This window comes from Filicampus tigris, chromosome 2 (genome assembly GCF_054856515.1).
Source record: "Filicampus tigris isolate MCC_2025a chromosome 2, RoL_Ftig_1.0, whole genome shotgun sequence".
NCBI lineage: Eukaryota > Metazoa > Chordata > Actinopteri > Syngnathiformes > Syngnathidae > Filicampus > Filicampus tigris.
In genome coordinates this window covers 790,943-809,013 of record NC_141218.1, presented here as the reverse complement: position 1 = coordinate 809,013, position 18,071 = coordinate 790,943, and the positions used below count along the sequence as shown (strand labels likewise).

Genomic DNA, 18,071 nt, shown 5'->3' with positions numbered 1-18,071 from the left:
TATGTCCTCAAAAATAAATCGGTGTAGCTAAGGTTTGAAGCAACACATTTAATATTCGAAAAAAACAAAACAAAAAGGAAATCTTCCCAGAAGACAACTTAAAGATTCCTGGAGTCAAAGGAAACAAAGAAGGTTCGTATTTCTTTGGCTGAGATGGTCACAGAGAATGGATCGTCTCCAAAGCGTCTGGGGCTTCTCTTCTCTGCAAATAATCCAACGCAGGCAACATTTAGGATGTGTGGATCCGAAGAACCGGTGTCAAAATGAAAGTCTTACTCTCAGCTTTGTTATCTGCAGTTTTCCACGTCCACCTCTGCAGGCTGCCTACATCACAGGTTCCTGTCAAGGAACGCTCCTCCACAGACGACACGTCCCCGATGCCCCGCAGCACTTCCTGTGCACACAGGTACATTAAAAACATTGAACCGTTTACGTCGAATAATCCTGCGACCGTTGTAATGCTGCTTTTGGCCACCTTCAAGTTGACGGTGACCGGCTTTGAAAGTTCGGGGTCTTCTCCGTCCTCAAACAGATGCATGATTCTCAACAGCACCCGGTCGTAGTCCGGCTTGGGCTGCACGTTTCCACCTAAATACACACGAGCGCGGTTGTTTGTCCCAACTCTAAACTCGGACGCTAAGTTCGACTCCCCGCAGCTGACCCGAGTGGACGCTGTAATTCCAGCCGGGGATGCTGAGGCTGAGCAGGTGGAGGTTGGGCGGCAGCACCACGGCACGGGCGTGACCGCTTCTTTTATGCTCCTTCTCTTTCCAGCGAAGCTCTAAGACCAAGGTAAACACACAAAGAGGTGACAATGAGCCATTCTCTCTACGCTATAAATAATCTCCGCTTCCAGTCATCAAATTTAGCAGCCGCCGTTTCCATAACTTTGTAGCATTGTCTGTTTAGTAGGCCTACATGTAGTTCAAACTTGGTAGCAATCGTACAAAATCTCTTGGACCCCTTGAAGCGGCCAAAATGACGTTAAAATGGCCACTGGAAAGCAAAGTAGCAGACTTCCTGTGTCTCTTCAAACACGGCCTCTTGAGACTTTTTTGTGGATCGAGTCAAGATAGACTACTAGATTGTGTTGCTAAGTCAAACTGGCGTCAGGGGCTGAATTTTCTAAATTTGGGAAGACTCCCAGATCATTTTCGGACATGGCTTCTGGAGACTCTTCTGCGCATTCAATCACTCATGATTTCCCGCCCTGCCAAATGTCGTGTTGCTAAGTGAAACTGGCTTCAGGGGCGGAATTTTCCCAAAATTCGATGGGCCCATTGAAGTGGCCAAAATGACCCTAAAATTGCAGCGTCAAACCAAAATGCCATATTCCCTGGGACTCAGACGTTCTCTCTTTACTGGTATGGCCTCTTGAAACTTGTTTTGTGGGTGCCAAATATCATCTTGCTAAGTGAAACTGGCTTCATGGGTTGACATTTCAAAACATTCAAAGGACCCCTGGAAGTGGACCAAATGACCTCTACAAAGAAAAATGTCTGACTTCCTGTATCTTTTCGGTGATGGCTTCCTGAGACTTTTTTTTAAAGAAGTCTACTCATGACAAATGTGCCTCGCAAGTTTCATGTTGCTAAATGAAACTATCTTTGAGGGCTGACTTTTCTCATTGACCTTTGTGACTGACTACAAGCCAAGCAGGAGTTGTTCCGAGTTGAAAAATTGAGGTGCGCTCTCACGTGGCCGGTCGACGCGCATGACGACAGGTCTGTGCTGCAGCTCTATGGCCTCCCTCTGGTAAATTTGGGAGGCGACACCCTTGGACGCCAGCATCAGGCGCAGCGCGGGCCGGACCACCGAGCTATCGTTGAGGGTCAGGTTGTAGCCGAGGTTCCAGGGCAGGTTGTTCCACAGACGCCTGTGCAGCATGACCTGGGGAGCAAAGGACAAACGGGAGGGAAGCCGCGTGTCTTTCCAACGTCCGTCCACCCGCGGCGTCTGGACGTCTACCTCCAGTTGTCCGCTGGCTTGGCTGGACACGCCGTGGGCTCGGTCGCCGACCAGCACCAGTCGGCTGAGCTCGTCCTGGATGTAGGCCGCGCGGACCATGGGGAAGTAATTCTGGAAAGTTGGCAACATGATGAGGAGCATTGTAGACCAACATCCTGAACATAAACAGTTCAAACTCTTGTGTGTGTGTGTAGCTAAAAAAAAAAAAAAAAAAAAGAAGCGTGTTGTTATTTTACTTTCGGCTTTGTGTTAACAAGTTGAAATGTGTTTAAAGCATGTGGGACGGGGAAAACTAGAAATACAGTTGTAGCTATATTGTGGATTTTATAACCTGCTGCCTGAGGGTCTGAAATGCATCCCTTTGACATCCTTTGGTGTATTAGTGTCAAGGAAGTGAGCTGAAGGTAGTCGGTTGAGGCATTTCTTTTAAACAAAAGTAGCGCTTTGGCACCATCCGGTGGCATCTTGATGTCAAAGACCTATGTTGAAGTGAGCTCAGGAGTTTCATTTGGACAAAAATAGTACCATACCGTCACCTTTCTGCCAAGAAAGTATGTTGAAGTCAGTCGAGGTGTTTCATGTCATGTCATCTTCCAAACCGCTTATCCTATATAGGGTCGCGGTGAGTTGCTGGAGCCTATCCCAGCCGTCAATGGGCGAAGGCAGACTACAACCCGAACTGGTCGCCAGCCAGTCGCAGGGCACACATAGACACTGTCACTGAGCGGGAATTGATCCCACGCTGCCCGCACACAACTCAGGCGTGTGTACCACTACACTATCAGCGGACACTCGAGGTGTTTCGTTTAAACAAAAGTACTGCTTTGCCGCCATCTTGTTGTCAAGGTACTATGTTGGAACGAGTTTAGAACTGTCATTTGAACAAAAGTAGCGCTTTGCCACCATCCTATGACATCTTGGTGGCAAGCAACTATGTTGGAGTGAGTTGAGGAGTTTCATTGACACGAAAGATAGTACTTTGCCGCCATTTGGTGGCATCTTGGCAACAAGGGACTTTGTTGACGTGAGTTGAGGAGTTTCAATGCAACAAAACCAGCGCTTTGCAATCCCACATCTGTTTAGGGGGGTGCACCAATCACTCGGGGTGCGTCGGTAACTCTCTACACGCCGTGTGAGTCAGAAGCTTTTCCGAAAAGTATTCTCATTGGAACCTACTCGGGCTAAAGTGTTGTTTGCGAACTTCCTCCGCGTCCTCTTCATCATCTGGTAGCCGTTGTTGTCCGTGTAGAGCGTCCTGTGGCTCTTCAAAGACGAGTCGGTCCTGAGGACGACCTCGGCATTGACGGGCAGCGGCCCCAGCGAGTACGTCTGCTCCAGCCCGTGACAGCGCAAGTTGCTCCCAAAGCCTTGCGGGACGCGGGTGACCATGGAGAAGGCGTAGTCGCCGTCGTCGTCGCCGTCGTCGTCGCCGTCGTCGTCGCCGTCGTCGTCGCCGTCGACATCGTCGTCGTCGCTTGGCTTTCTAGACGCAACGCGGGGGACGCCAGGGAGTGTGAGTGGATGAGAGAAAAATGCTGCTGCCGCTGCTGCCACCCACCTGTAAGAGTACTGCCTGATCTCAGTGATGACGTCACCGGGGACGATCTCCATCCGCACGGCCTCGTACGCCCGCACCGCTGAAGTGTTGGCGCTGAAGATGTAGTTATCCGAGATGGGCCCTGCTTTCACGTCGCCGTTGGCACGGTACTCCCAAAAATCCTGAGTCACCCGTACCCGTCTTTTGTCTTGCCTGCCACACACGCACACACACGCACACACACCCCCACACACACACACACGTGTGGGCATGTAGGACCAAAGGGGATTTAAAAAAAAAAAAAAAAAATGTTTTTTTTTTGTTTTTTGGTTTAAGAGTGAGTGGCTTACAGATGCGTGATGCTGTGTAGTAAATTGGTGTCCTGGTCGAACATGAGCTTGTAACACTCGCTCAGAACCGGCAGGAGCCTCCTGCCCACTTTCTTCCAGTCCCGAACGCTGCGCGTTTGGAAAGGAACCACTCTGGCTTGGAATGTGCTGCCGCACTCGGACCTCCCCGAGCACGGCTTCTCCGACAGCTTGATCAAGTATTTCAAGCGCTGAAGACCTCCCAGGTCCGCCAGGATGAACAGGTCGTACGTGACATTGGATAAGGCCGACTTTTGGATCTGTGACACACACCAGATTGATCCTTCAAAACAAAAATGGCCTCTTGAGCTTTTTTGTGCGACGGCTCATGATAGACGACCCTAAAACGGCCGCTCCAAAGCAAAGCGGCCGACTTCCTGTGTCTTTTCGGGCATGATGTCTTGAGACTTTTTTTTTGAGTCTGCTCACAAATGCTGTCATCTACCTGCGCAGGTACGGCTCGTCTTGACTCGTCAAAGACGCGTGCAAACGGAAAGGTCACGGTGACGTTGATGACAGTCGAGATGTTCCACGCCAACGGGTTGTAAACGATGACGTGTTGCTCCAAATCCTGCTGAGCGCCTGCTAACGTGATGACAAGAACGGCGTTAAACTCCATTCCATCGCAAACTACAACGCAAGCCACAAAACCTTTTTTGCGGTTGCGGCTGGTGTTGAGGAAAATGGCCGCCAGAAGCTCCTCGCCGCCCATCATGGCCTGCGTGAGATGCTGCAGGTACATGTCTGCTACTTTTGGGGACTCTGTGCCAGTGATGCCATCGTGGTGCTGGACCTAAAAAGAACATTTCAGACATCCGACACTCAAATACATTGTTTAGAAAATTTGGACTAGTGGCGGAAGTGTCACCAAGTGAGCTCAAAGGTTATTACGCATGAAAGGAAGATTTATTTGATGTATTTATGTGTTCCTCGAGAGCCATATCCTGCCTGTCTCCGATCTCTCGGTGCTAAAACACACCTGCCTCAAATGATCAGGATCTTTTCAGACTTCTACCGAGCATGCCGATCAACATTTGAATGAGGTGTGTGCTACTAGGGAGGGATCCAAAACAGGCAGAATACGGCTCTCGAGGAACCGGACTTCCCGACACCTGCGTAAAGTGTGAAGTTGTAGGAAAGGTCAAACTAATTTATAGTTGTATAGGTATATCGCAAATTTCAGTCTGAAACGTACTTGCGTGCATTCACAAATTCGTGTAGTCGTGTTTTTTTTTTTCTACCTATCCTCTATTATTCAATTTAAAAAAACAAACAAAAAACACCTATTTTCTATTTTTGTGCTCTGGCCAAAGCAATAAAACATGCATGTTGGCGCCATCTTGTGGCATGTTAGTGTAAAGGAACCATTTTAAAGTGAGTTGAGGAGTTTTATGTCGACGGCACACAAGTGCTTTTAACACCATGTAGTGGCAACTTGATGTCAAGGGACTGTGCTGAAATTAGCTGAAGAGTTGCATTTAGACAAAAATAGTAATTTGCCACCCTCTTGTGGCACCTTGATGTCATGTTAGAGTTGAGAAGCTTCATTTAGACAAAAGCAGTATTTTGCTGCCACCTTGTGGCATCTTACCATCAAATTAACTTTGTTGAAGTGAGTTGAGGAGTTTTATTTAGACAAAAATAGCGCTTTACCATCTTTTGGCATCAATATGCAATTAAAAATCTTTTTAGGGGGTCTTGATTACTTACTTACTGTCATTTCCTCAGTGTTATCCCATCACGATATATTTACAAAAATGCGAGGGGTGTCCTCGTGTGAGATGCTGTAAAATGCACTAGAACCTTCTCCAAACTTCTAAATGTCCAGCTGTTCAATGTTTCAGATTTTTGGGTACACATTTTAGGCTCATCTTGAAATCGCATGTGAATATCGCATCCCTCGTTTTTGTGTGAGCAGTATACATCCATGTACATTGTGCGCTATTCTACCTCCGAGACGGCCCAGCGTAGAGCTCTTAGCTTAGCAAGCGCCCAGTCTTTGGCGACAGGTCCGTCCGGAGACTTGATCCGGTACAGCGTGAAGAGCGTCTCCGCCGCATGGAGTTGGGCACTGGCTCGCCGCGCCACCCCTTTCAGGATGTTCCGAGAGGCGTAAAAGCCTGTCCACGCCTGGTGGGAGTCTTGCAAAAATCCGTTCGGAAGAAAGACGTTAATCAGGTCATGTCCTCACGCGATGATTATGAAAGTGACGTGACGAGCGTTTTGTTTGTTACCCGTCGAATAGGGCAGAAAGTCTTGGCTCTCACGCACCTCCCAGGCAAGTTGCGCGCCGTGCACGGCTCGGAAGTATTCGCCGAGTGTGGCATACTGGACCGTGACCCCCAAGTCTTTACTGTTCTTGTTGATGTAGTCCATTAACGGGTCCATGTTGGCGAACTGCACGGACGAGTTGTAGAACTGTTTGTCGCAGCCCTGAAGCGCAATTCCGCAAGTTAGTTTGACGCGGGGAAACTGGGCAGGAAGCAAAAGTGTCGCGCTGTCGTCACCCATGGCCACAGAAGGTGCTTGGTCCGAAACCAGCCGGCCCTCCGCTTGATGTTCTCCGCCATGGTGCTGGCGTAAGCGTGCAGCGTCTCCTTGGTGACGGGCAAACTCATGTTGGGGTACACGCCGTCTGCCGGGGGGTCGGGGAACAAGGCCACGCCGTTCCAGTAGAAGCCTGAGCTGAAAATAACGGCCGGTAAAAAAAAAAAAAAATCCCATTTGGTCTTTAGATTTGATGTGCCATGTGCTGTAAACACCACTAGATGGCAGTAATGCCCACGGTATGGCGTTGGACAGCCAGAACGCAGAAATGAAGCGTTCTCAATACAGCTGCCACCCAAGTTTGAGCTTGTCCTGAATGGTCAGGATCTTCCTCGACTAAAAGTGAAAGTTTATCCGTGAATGAGTGATGTGAACAGCAGCCAATCAAATCCCAAGAAAATGATCATCTGTGAGATTACTTTAAATTGCTGTAAAGTGACAATAAATGTCTCAGAAGAGTGGTGTTAAAGCGGAAGTCAACCCAAGCATGTTTATTCCCCCCAAGAATCACTTCTATGCAAGCCCACTAGTTGAAACGAGGCATTCTGATAAATATTGCATTTGTGGAATAAGAGTTAATTCACTCATTTTTAGCCACGGGTCTCTGCGGGCGGTCATTTTGTCACTTCTATCGACTGAAAGTGGCATCACAATCAATCACGGCTGACCTGTTCTCTGAAGCTGAGCCGTGATTGGTCGTTACCTGAGCCCTGAGCAACTGCGATGTCATTTTCAGTCGCCACAAGTGACAAAATGGCCGCCCCCTCGGATGGCTAAAAAGAGGTGCGTTTTGCGACTTAACTCATATTCCACAAGTGCAATATTCATCAGAATGGCATGTTTAGACTAGTGGGCCTGCTGGGAATATCTTCTGGAAAAAAAATGTTTGGGTTGATTTTTAGATTGATCTTTAAATTGTTCATATGGATTGTTGAAGACTGTTTTCTGTTGGTGATAAGGGGAAAGAGACTACCTGTTGGAGAATGGCAGGTAAGACGGCGTGCAGTAGCTGAACTGGTCCATGGTGTGAGTGAAGATCTGCTGCCGCTCTTTCAAAGAGGCCGAACCTCTCCACACAAACTGCAATTTCTGTTTCGCAAAACAACAAAAAGGCTTCGATGAATCACAACCCGGTTTGGTCCCACACGGCAGCGCGGGCACCTTCGTCTTCTGCATGGCGTCTTTCAGGTCAAAGTCAACACGGGAGATGAGGTGAGCGTCGAACCCGGCCAGGGCGAATAGCACGGGCGTGGCGGCGGAGGCCCCGAACGGATCCACGCCCCACGAGAAGCGAGGACGCACGCCGAACGTCTCCAAGAGGAAGCCGTGGCCCTCTGGAATCGCAAGCACGCAAAGTCATGGGCGCCGACGTCCGACGCGGCGGGAAACGAGCGCCGCTACCTGTCAACTGCAGCAGCAAATCTTCGAGATCCGTGACGGCTTCGTCAGGCATCACTTGGCCGCCCAGGACGAACTCAAGTCGGCCTTCTTTCACAAGTTGCCGAACCTGGACGGGAAGACGAGCCCGCCTGGGTTGTTAGTAGAACATTTGGAGAGTCTTTGTCGCATGTACATACGCACTTTAGGTGCAGTTTTTTTCCCAATATAAATAATCTGTAAACCATTTAGGCTCGCTGGTAACTTCATTTATGGAAACGTTATTCTTTAAACTATTATTACAGCACTACTTTTGTCTAAATTAAACTCCCACACACTTCAACATAGTTCCTTGGCACCAAGATGCCACCAGGTGGTGGCAAAGCATTACTTTTAAGCATTACTAAATAAAACTCAACAAAGCACTTCAACAAAGTTTCTTGGCACCACAATGACACCAGATGGCAGCAAATCATTACTTTTGTCTAAATGAAACTTGACACTCAACCCTCGAAAGAATTTAACTGCTTATAGATGCCACAAGCTGGCAGTCAAGTATTTTGATTTTATTTCGTATTTTTCAATTTTTTTCTAATTGAAAGTCCTTGTTTTTTCTTTGTGCCAAGTCAAAAGGGATATTGCGTATAAATGACAGTTTAAAAAATGATTTATTACTTTGTGTACTTTCATACATCGCAGTCTGTACATTATTACTTTGACTTAAGTACAGGACTTGTACTTTAACTTTTTTTTCCCCTGTGTCTGTACTTTTTACATACTACTTTTGCCACTCCTACCCATTGTGTATTGCATTTATTTGTGTACAATGCACGAAAAAAACGACACGTTATATAACGGACAGGTGCAAATTTTAGTAATGCAACTGAATTTTGCATTGAATTTCCATGGCTTTTGCCATCATCGTACTTGTTTCTTTTGGGTGACCGAGGCCACATTATCCCACCACAGTCGAAAGAATTCCTGCTCCACGGCGATGAACCTGCGATTTTTATCCTTGGAAAGCTCCTCCGTCACGCTGGTGTACACGTTGGCTGCATAGGCGTGCATACTCTCCTGTGGAGAACACGTTTGTATAAAGCTGAGTGGAGGGAAGAAAAAAAAAACAACAACAACAACAACAATAACAAGAAAGCCAGCTAAACTTCAACCTGCACAGTGTACACCCAGCCGACGTCCATGTGACTGTGCGGGATTACAAACGTCTGAATTGGCTCGTTTGTATCTGCCAATACATCTGAGCACGAAATCAAGTAAAATAAGAGAAAAAGTCTCATTTTTGTAAGATATTGATAGAAGCGAGCGTTCCACTTCTGTATTGTTGTTGTCGTGCGTCACGAGACCCACTACGGAAAGTGAAAAGGGAAAAACTGGCGCTTTTGCTTTGGCTAACCTTTGAACCCGGAAGCATTTATTCGAACATTATGCACAGTTGGAGGTGAACTTATCCGCCCGCCAAACGACAAAGAATAATGTCCAAAAACAGGAAAATAGCACTCATATTTGGAGGGTTTGTAACAGCGGTTGCAGCTGCGTTTTACCCCATTTTCTTCTATCCGCTTGCCCACAAGAACGAGTACAGTAAGTGGCGAACAATTGCCCGTTTTGTGAGTTGCTTTTGCCGTTTACATCACGGTCATGTGCAGGAAATAAAACTTCGAGGCATTTTATGGTCTACAAGTTCGTTGGTGTTAATGACTTTTTGCTTAAATGCCCTTTCGTCGTGTGTACTCTAACGTTCTGAAACCTTTTGACACATGCTAGCTCTGTGGCAGGTAGCAAGAAGTAAGAATGATTAACTCGTGAATTGGACTTAACGTATATGAAATCACTTTTTATTTCCCCCCAACTTCAGGAAAAGTCCAGAAGATGAACCGGGCAGGAATCGAGCAGGCAGACGTGCAGCCCGTCGGTAAGGGCCCAGGATGACGCCATTATTGCTATTAATTAATTCAATTTTATTAATTACACTCTGGGGGACAAAAAAAGATGATACATTTGAGTAATTGGTGCCTAAAAGGGTAAATGGGGTAAATGCCTATATACGCCACAACAAAACACTACCTTTGTCTAAATGAAACTCCTCAACTCACTTTGACATAGTTCCGTTGCACCACCAAGATGCCACAAGATGGCACTTAGCTAATCTTAATTGTTGGATCATCACAATAAAGTGTCCGTCATCCTAGATACTGAAACTTGAAATGGCAAAACAAGAAAATGAAGTTGATATTCCTGCCTAGTTATGTCAAAATAAGAATTAAAAGCTGACGGTTATTTTGTTTCCCCCCCGCCTCAGGTGTGAAGATTTGGTCTGACCCTTTCAAGAAGTGATTTCCGATGGACTTATCTGGCGAGTGCTCAGCGTGTGAGTGAGCCAAGGATTTGACTTTGTTTTAGTTGTGCGTCTTTAAGGGGACACACGATGGAAAAGGGACTTTTTAATGGGGGCAGCGTGGTGAAAGAGTGCTTAGCAAGTCTGCCTGGCTGGACTGAGGTTCAGCGTTGGTGTCCTCTGTGGACTTTGTATTATTGAAGTCTAAATTGTCCATAGGTGTGAATGTGAATGTTTGGCTATGTTTGCCTCATTCACATCCTCGCCGTCCCTATTGGCAGTTTCCCTGCCCGACTTTGAGTTTAGTAGGGCGAAGATCCAGAGCCACTTTAAAGCCATTACACCATCTGAAACAGAATTGACTATTTATTGTTTGTATACAAATAATCTGGAGTGTTTGTCCACCCATCAAGTGTTAAATTAAACAATAAGAGTAAGTCAATCTTTTGCCATTTGACCATTTCTGAATTGTGTCTGTGAGTGTTCCGAAACAGTGGGGCTAATTTACATAATCCCGCCTCCGCGCCGAGCTTCCCCACCTTTACTTTGGAAACTGGGCAGGTTGAAACTACAGAGGCCACTTTCAAGCCATGGCCGGACTTCACTCTCTGAAAAACTGATCATGTCAAAGCCTAAAGGTAAGCAGAGCTGCTGCCAGTTATACCTTAAGAAAGGTAATTTTGTTTTAAGTCACTGCAACTTCATGCAATATGAACATTAACAATGCATTGAAGTATAGGGCAATTAAAATAAAACCTACTTAAATAAAATGTCAGTTACATTATATTGCACATACAAGATAAATAACATTTTACCTAAATAAAAATGTAAAAACGAACGCCCGTATTTATTCTATTAAGTATATACTCTCTATAGTGTCCTTAGGCAGTCATTGTTTCTCGTACCACAAGAGGGAGCCCGCGTTTTACTCACGCTGAGGAAGGAAGGCTTGCCCCCTTTGTCCACTGGGGGAAGCCCTTCTCATTGAAAAATAGCTGCTGCTTGGAAGTTTTCTCGTGGTGGGAGGCCCCCCACTCTTGTGAGCATTTTTTGTATGAATAATGAAGTCGTCATAATAATAATAATAATAATATATTTGTTTAAGTGATTGTTTTTCACATAGATGAGCAATTGGCTTCCGTAGGATGTCAAAAAGGGAGCAGAGGTCTCGATGTAGGCTCTAAAGACACGTTTCTTGGTGTGACTACCAGCAGAGAAATTCCAACATCGGCCGGCCACCCCCCACCCCCTCCCCCGTTTCTGCTTTTGTGGTTTCCTGACATTGAGCAGCATCCCTCGGAGGAAAGATGGATCGGAGCGAGATGAAGAAAGAGCTCAAGCATGTGTTGATGTTCCTTAGTGCACTTCCATCTTTCCGTGTAGCCTGTGCTTCGGGACTGTCGGGCCTGCCGCCAGGCCAAGGAGAAGGGCCGCTCTCCTCCTCCGTCCACAAACAGCCCCATTGTTTATGCGAGCGTGTTATTGTTGGGCCGCGCTTCGAAACGAGAGAAAACTCCAGAGCCCGGGCCCCGGCCTGAAAATTCCTCTCATTCCCCCGCTGGTGTTTTCCAGATTCCTCAAGCGACGGCTCCTGCGAGCCGAGGGGGAAATTGAAGCGAGCGGCGAGAGGAAGGGAAGCGCATTCTTGAGGCGGCGCGTCACCTACGCGCAGCGTCCAGACGCATGCACGCTCTGTGTTGCCTTCTTGGCCTCGCCGGCCGGGCTTGGCGGCGCTTCGGCTTCGATGACGTCTCGCAATTCGCGCCGCTCGCAGCACTCTTGTGCCTGCAAGTCGTACTGGAGTCAAAGGACAAGTATTTGAACGGAAAATGACTTGCTTACAGGGTTGGAATTGTGTTTGTTTGTCGTTCTTGTTAGGGACGAATATTTTATTATCCTCCATATTGCGATTTAATCCGCGATTATTTTTCAAGGCTCTCGTTCTTTTCACAAACATGAGCGATACACTCATGTTCGATAATAAACAATATATTTATAAGTAGTTTGGTCTTATAATTGAGATAACCTCATACAAAAGTTAAGGAACCATGGATAAATATGAAAGCTAAGTTTATCGACTTTTAGTTAACTTAGTCAACACACGGACTTGCCGTGTTTCAAAAGTTCACTATAAGAGCTTCACAAAAGTCAGCGAGTCATAAGCAAAAATAACGCAACTGTCAGCTTTTTATGTTTCATGAGACATAGATATGTAAACGTGGACTGCGCTTCTCAAGCACCGAACCGACAAAATGTATGATCTAACATATATTCTACATAAAAGATGAGGCCTACCCACCAACCTTCAGCTATGTGCGTCTTAGCTAATACATGGGTGTGTATATTCAGTACATGAAGAAGACGGTCACAACTTCTCAGGAAGCTGTATAGTACCATTCGATGACTTCCGCAGAGGATGAAGAACATGGTATTGTTGTTTGTCTACCTGTGCGATTTCGCACTTTTGGTCCAAGTTCCTGTTGTGTAAAGGGATTTATCATCAATGCTAGTTTTTGTTAGCTTGTCTGTGGCCTGTTGCATCATGTGTTAGCATTAGGCTAGCATACTTTTGTCAGAGAGTTGTGTTGTGTTTAGTTAAATGAATGTGTGATTCGTTTGGTGTCATGATTAGTAAAATCTAGGTTGGCATAAAAGCCATTGTCGGAAGAGTCTTTCACTCTCAATCTCAACAATTCCACCGGTAGACGCCACCGGTGTGTAACATAATGCTTGTTGTCACCGCTGCTGTCGCCGCGGTCGTCATCTACTGCCAAAGATGTCGCGTGAGCGGCAGCGGGTGCTTCCATCTTAAATTTCGTCCATCTTATTGTGCCACTACGTGGCGTCGATGAACAATTTCTTTGGATTTTATTCTGTCGTAACAAAGGTGGATAGGGGAAGTGTATTTGAGTCAAAGTACAGGTATGTATGAAATGTAGAGTAATAGTGTAAGTTGACAGAAATAGAATGAACGGAAAGTGCGGAAGACCGTGGCAGTTGGCATCGCTAGCTTTGGCCATTCCGATCAACGCTAGTCTATTTCTACCGGCGGCGGCGGGGCCAAATAGAACTCCATTTTTAGCACTAAAATGGTCTAAGAATGCACAGACAACCGTGTGCCAGCGAGGACATTATTCATCATCGATGTTGTTCGATACAACGCGCGTCAACGTTGCGACACTTTACAAGATTACGACACAGAAAACGAAATTCATGCGTCAATAGAACAGTCACTTACAAAATATGCAAAGCTATCGAGTAAAATGAAAACCAAAATGCGAAAGAAGATTTTTTTTAGCCTGGCTACGATGTTGCGTCTTATAACGTGCCACGCTGTAGCAAAGGCAGGATGAGACTTAGTTGTTTATTTAATCATTTGTTTGTATTAGTTTCAATGCAAATCCATCGAAATCTACCTTTATGTGAAACCGGGATAATCGTCGGGAGCCTTGTGCTGAAAAAAAATATCAATAATGATTAATCGACTTCGACGGGACTTTCATCACATTATAGTCGACTACCAAAAAAATCGCGGCGAGTCATTCAACAGCTTGCGGGAATTCAAGTCGCTCGTCGCTTTGGGAAAACAATCGCTCGAGTGCTCGGAAAAGTTGCCGAACATAATGACGGCGCGGCTAGCGCCCTTTACTTTTGTAAATGAGCTAGTCGGCGGAAGCGTTGTCCCGACAAATGATTTCGAATGAATCGGCAATGTCACGCCGTCAGCTGAGCGCACGTTTGCAGCTTATCGTTGCGGTTGTTGTTGTTGTTTGCCTGTTTTGCGGCTGTTTTTGTCTCCCGATAGAACTGCCAAACAGCCGTCTTGTCATTTTCACATTGATGTCCGGCGTTTTCACAAAAGTTCAGCTTGTAATTAGCGTCCCGCTTTGAAGCCACGCGGCTTCTCGCGACGCCATTGTCCAGCTGGAAGTGGGCGACTTGAACTACAATAGCTTGGCCGATGACCATTCGGCTTGCGTGTTTTCATCTGGTTTAGGATGAAAAAAAAAAAAAAAAAAATCTGTGGTGGGAACAGGAGTGCATGGCTTAAAAAGTTTGGCTGCGGCTGCGCAACCTCCAAATGAGGTGAGCAGGAAATTGTCGAACGCGGCGTCGAGGTTGCCAGGATCCTGTCGCACGCGGGCCTGCGGCCGCATTTGGAGCTGTGCAGGAAATGTTTAAGCAATTAGCCCCCAGTTTAAAATGTTGGAAAGAAGTTCTTATTTCCTCCATCTTTTTTTTTTTTTTTCTTCTCTCGATGCAGAGGAAAATCTTTGTTATGCGCAGACCTCATCTTTCCAGTCTTGGAGCCAGTGCAGGAGCAAAAGTACACTTGAATTGTTATTTTTGTGTTCCTGAGGCACGCACGTTCCTGACGTGAGCCGACATTCGGTCTGCTCACGCAATTGGTTATTGACACTCGAGTGTGCGGACGTGTCTGCGCTTGGTTCCAAATGCTGCCACTAGCCCAGGGGTGGGCAAATCCGGTGTCCTGCCCGGTTTCCGTCTCTCCCTGCTGCAACACGCCTGCTTCAAATGATCATATAATCAGCACGTTCTGCAGACGCTGGATAACGAGCCTGATCGTTGAATCAGGTGTGTTGCGGCGGGCAAACATGCAGGACACCGGCGTTGCCCGTCCCTGCGACCAGCCTCTTAACTGGAAAACCTAAGAGGGAGCGCAGCTTCTCTTCTGGCCTCCTTCCACTCCAAAGCGCACAGCTGGCCTTTGGTCTACGCTTCAGTCCGCCTATAAGTTCCCGTCTATATTCCAGACCCGCCCGGTCGCTCTGAGTCAGCCGAACGGTGTCGAGAACCGACTTCCCTACCGGTACGTCTGTTTTTATTATTTGATCTTTTTTCTCTTTTTTTTGGGCGGCGTGTCGGCTTATGCGGCGCCCGCTTGTGATGTGGCAATGATGTTCTCGGCGCCGATCGGCCGCCGCTGGCCGGGGACGGACCGGGACCACGTGGGTCGCCGGCCATAAGTTATAGACAGATAAACGATGCGCGACTCCTTTCATTGAAAAAGTCTGCCATTTGTTTGATCTCCATCACTAACTGGTGTCGCCTCCACTTGCCTGGCTGAGATGTTCCTTCCCTCATGTCGGTTTGACATTCGCTCTCGGGGGTTCCGAAGTCTAAGTCGAGAGCTTTTCCCGACGGTGGTCCCAAACTTTGGAATCGGCCTCCCCGTACGAGCCCCTTAGCTGTGCATTCTTCAAACCATTTTTCTCACTTGGCTTTCGACGCAGTAGGAGCCCTTCTGGAAAGGCGTCGGGCATTCAGTCAGGGCGCCCCAAAGTAGAGGACCCGGACACCCGTCGCTGGACCAAAAGAAGACCGAGGAAAGATCTCGAGGTGCCGAAGATTCCCGACACGGACAATTTGTGAAGCATTTTGTGCCAAATTTCGCAGCGGAATTTTCCGAACCGAACGTGACCGGTTGTCGTCTCGGGGAGTAACCCTGGACTGGGGTGACACCGGCGCAAAACCAGAGTTTGATGTCGGAATGGGAGGCCGAACTATGGCAAAGATGGTGGCTTTGGCACGTAGGGCTTTGAAGGAAAACCAAACGTGTACTTGTGGCTTCTGATGCACTTCGCTGCCACGTCTGACTCGCTGGCGCTCGCAGCTTCTTTTCGGCGCTGGCCCTCTGGCTTGCTTGTTTCTTTTTTTTTGCTTCAGTTGCTGCTTCTTCTTCTGTGTCTTCCTTTGCGGCTTCTCTGGTGACTTCTTCTGTGTCCTCTTCTGCTGCTTTAACTTGATCCAGAAAAAGGTCCATTCAGGGGACATGTGGGATCTTCCACACCAAATTCATCCAGTTGTGGACTTCCATGAGGCGCAGTAATAGATTCCCAGGTGGAGATGAGGAGCCAGAGCAGCGTCGGTTGCGCCTCGTTTTTTTTGGGGGGGGGGCGAGCATCCGCCTAAGTCGACTGTCCGCAAGGCCGAGGACTCGGGCTCGGGTGTAGCCAGAGCGTCTGTTTGGGAGTTGCCCGAGGGATCAGCACTTGCTGGGTTGTCCAAAAGTCTCTCTTCTTTGCAACTTGAGGAGAAGGAGTACGCGTGTGCGCGCGCGCGCGCGTGTAACGGGGGGAAGTCAATGGCGCTTACGGGACCAAAAGGTCAGCAAAACAAGTGTCAGGAAACCCGATACGTACCTCGCCGGCACCAACACAGGCACTCTCTTTCTGTCTTTCGGCCTTCCTTTTGCGCTGCACTGAAACGAAGAAAAAACAAACGTGGTTCGCCGCACGTTTGGGCAAATATGAAGTGTTTGGTTTCAGTTACTGGAAAAATGGAGACGATAGATAAGGTTGGCGGGAGAAACGAACCCCGCTTGCGTTTCTTTTCCTTTGGCGTGCGTCTTTTGCTTCTCTTTTGTCATCTTCTGCCGCTTGTTTCTTTTTATGCTGCTTCCGCTTCCGTTTCTTCTAACCTCTTTTGTTTCATCCTCCGTTCCTTCGGCCTTGGCATTTGACGCTTGTTGTCCTTCAGTTGCTTCTTTTTCTTCATGTCCTTTCCTCTTCGTTCTTCGTCTTCATCTGTTCGGCTTCTCCTTGTCCTCCTTTTTCCACTTCTGCTTTCTCGTTCTGCTGCTTCTTCCTTGTCTTTGCTTCAGCCTTTTTTTTTTTTCTTGTTGTTCTCCTGCTCCGACTTCTTTTTCTCCTGCTGTTTTTTATTTTCAATTCTTCTCCATGAACCAAAGCATTTCCCCTGCCGTCATTCTGATCCGGCACGGTGGTGATCCCAGCGATGACTTTGGCCAACCCCGCCGAGGCGCCGAAGCACCTGCCAAAAAGAAATCAGCCGCCGTCCTTGTCGCTGCGGTGCACGCTTCCTTCATCTTATCCATTTTCCACCCTCCCCAGAGGCCTTGCCAGCCCTCTCAAAACCGCGCCTCCCCAGCACACCACCCGCCCCCCCCCCACGCTACTCCCATGCGTCTTCCCTCTTCCTCATCTATCAGTCTGACTTTGTGCCTCTCTGTCTCCAACTTATCGCCTCCCGTCTCCTGTCCCCTTTCTCCGGGATGGCCTCGAGTATGCGGATTGGCGCAATGCCCGGACTACCCCCCCCCCGCCCCCGGACCCCCCGTCGCCGAACCGCACGTCTGGACCGCCGCCCGGACTGCACGGACAGATACAAGCACGCAGATGTGAGCCCTTAATGTGCACGCCAACGGACGAATGTCCAGCAAGGCAATTAGCCTCTCAATGTGACTCAAGTGTCAAATGTTGTCTTCCCCTTCTAACTTTCATTTAAACACACAACGCTTGCTAAAGCTAACCGTATTTGATATCTTTTGCACTTTTTCAGATCGGTTCTACATTTGCCAAAAAAATAAATAAATCACATCACGTGTGTTGTGAACATTCAACAATATGAGTGAGTTGTAACCGCGTAAAGCAGATGACGCTCGGAGGGGCGGGCAGGACTAACCAAGAGTGCAAGGTCGTTTTCTGATCGTTTTTTTCTTTGGGTGGGCTTCCAGTCTCGGGTCTTGTGCCGCCTGCAAGAGGTTTTCTTCCAGGATTAGCCTGCACTTGGCTCCGTCCGTCAAGTCTGACCACTTTGCCCATCCCTGCCGAAGAAAAGCACCATGTCGCCACCGACGTGTTTCACGGCACTGTTGAGCACTGTTGGTTGTCCACCAAACATTGTGCTTTACATTTAGGCCCCGCAAAAAATCTTTTTTTTTTTTTTGTCTCATCTGACCAAAGCCCTTTCTTCATATTCTTCGCCTACATAGCAAGCGGGACTTCTTCATGCCTTTTTTTCTTGCCACTCTTCCATAAAGTCCAGATTTGTGGCGTGCACGACTCCCGGTCACATGGCAGCAAGATCGTCGCTCAGGATAGTATTTTAGAGACTATCAGGCCTTTGCTGACTTTGATCGGAAGGGGGAAATCAGGCT

General features: G+C 47.6%; 2 protein-coding genes across 4 annotated transcripts; one reads left to right on the top strand and one right to left on the bottom strand.

Annotated features, from left to right (window-relative positions):
* Positions 1–28: 28 nt before the first annotated feature.
* Positions 29–9,178, bottom strand: man2b2 (mannosidase, alpha, class 2B, member 2). 3 transcript variants are annotated; one of them, XM_086055520.1, is made up of 19 exons: positions 8,967–9,178; positions 8,725–8,871; positions 7,822–7,927; positions 7,582–7,754; positions 7,394–7,509; positions 6,381–6,558; positions 6,108–6,306; positions 5,824–6,014; positions 4,525–4,666; positions 4,319–4,458; positions 3,856–4,133; positions 3,527–3,718; positions 3,145–3,451; positions 1,969–2,079; positions 1,698–1,890; positions 662–781; positions 476–588; positions 277–394; positions 29–202 (listed from the first exon to the last, which is right to left on the bottom strand). In XM_086055520.1, exons 1-19 carry the CDS (start codon positions 9,090–9,092, stop codon positions 99–101), a joined length of 3,054 nt encoding a protein of 1,017 aa, XP_085911646.1. In that variant the 5' UTR covers positions 9,093–9,178; the 3' UTR covers positions 29–98. The 3 variants fall into 3 exon arrangements, with proteins under 3 accessions (XP_085911646.1, XP_085911655.1, XP_085911636.1); XM_086055529.1 differs by having other exon boundaries at positions 4,319–4,455; XM_086055510.1 differs by having other exon boundaries at positions 4,319–4,666.
* A 19-nt stretch (positions 9,179–9,197) lies between these two features.
* smim20 (small integral membrane protein 20) lies at positions 9,198–10,592 on the top strand. Its single transcript, XM_086055593.1, has 3 exons — positions 9,198–9,396; positions 9,671–9,727; positions 10,115–10,592. Exons 1-3 carry the CDS (start codon positions 9,288–9,290, stop codon positions 10,147–10,149), a joined length of 201 nt encoding a protein of 66 aa, XP_085911719.1. The 5' UTR covers positions 9,198–9,287; the 3' UTR covers positions 10,150–10,592.
* Positions 10,593–18,071: the final 7,479 nt, after the last annotated feature.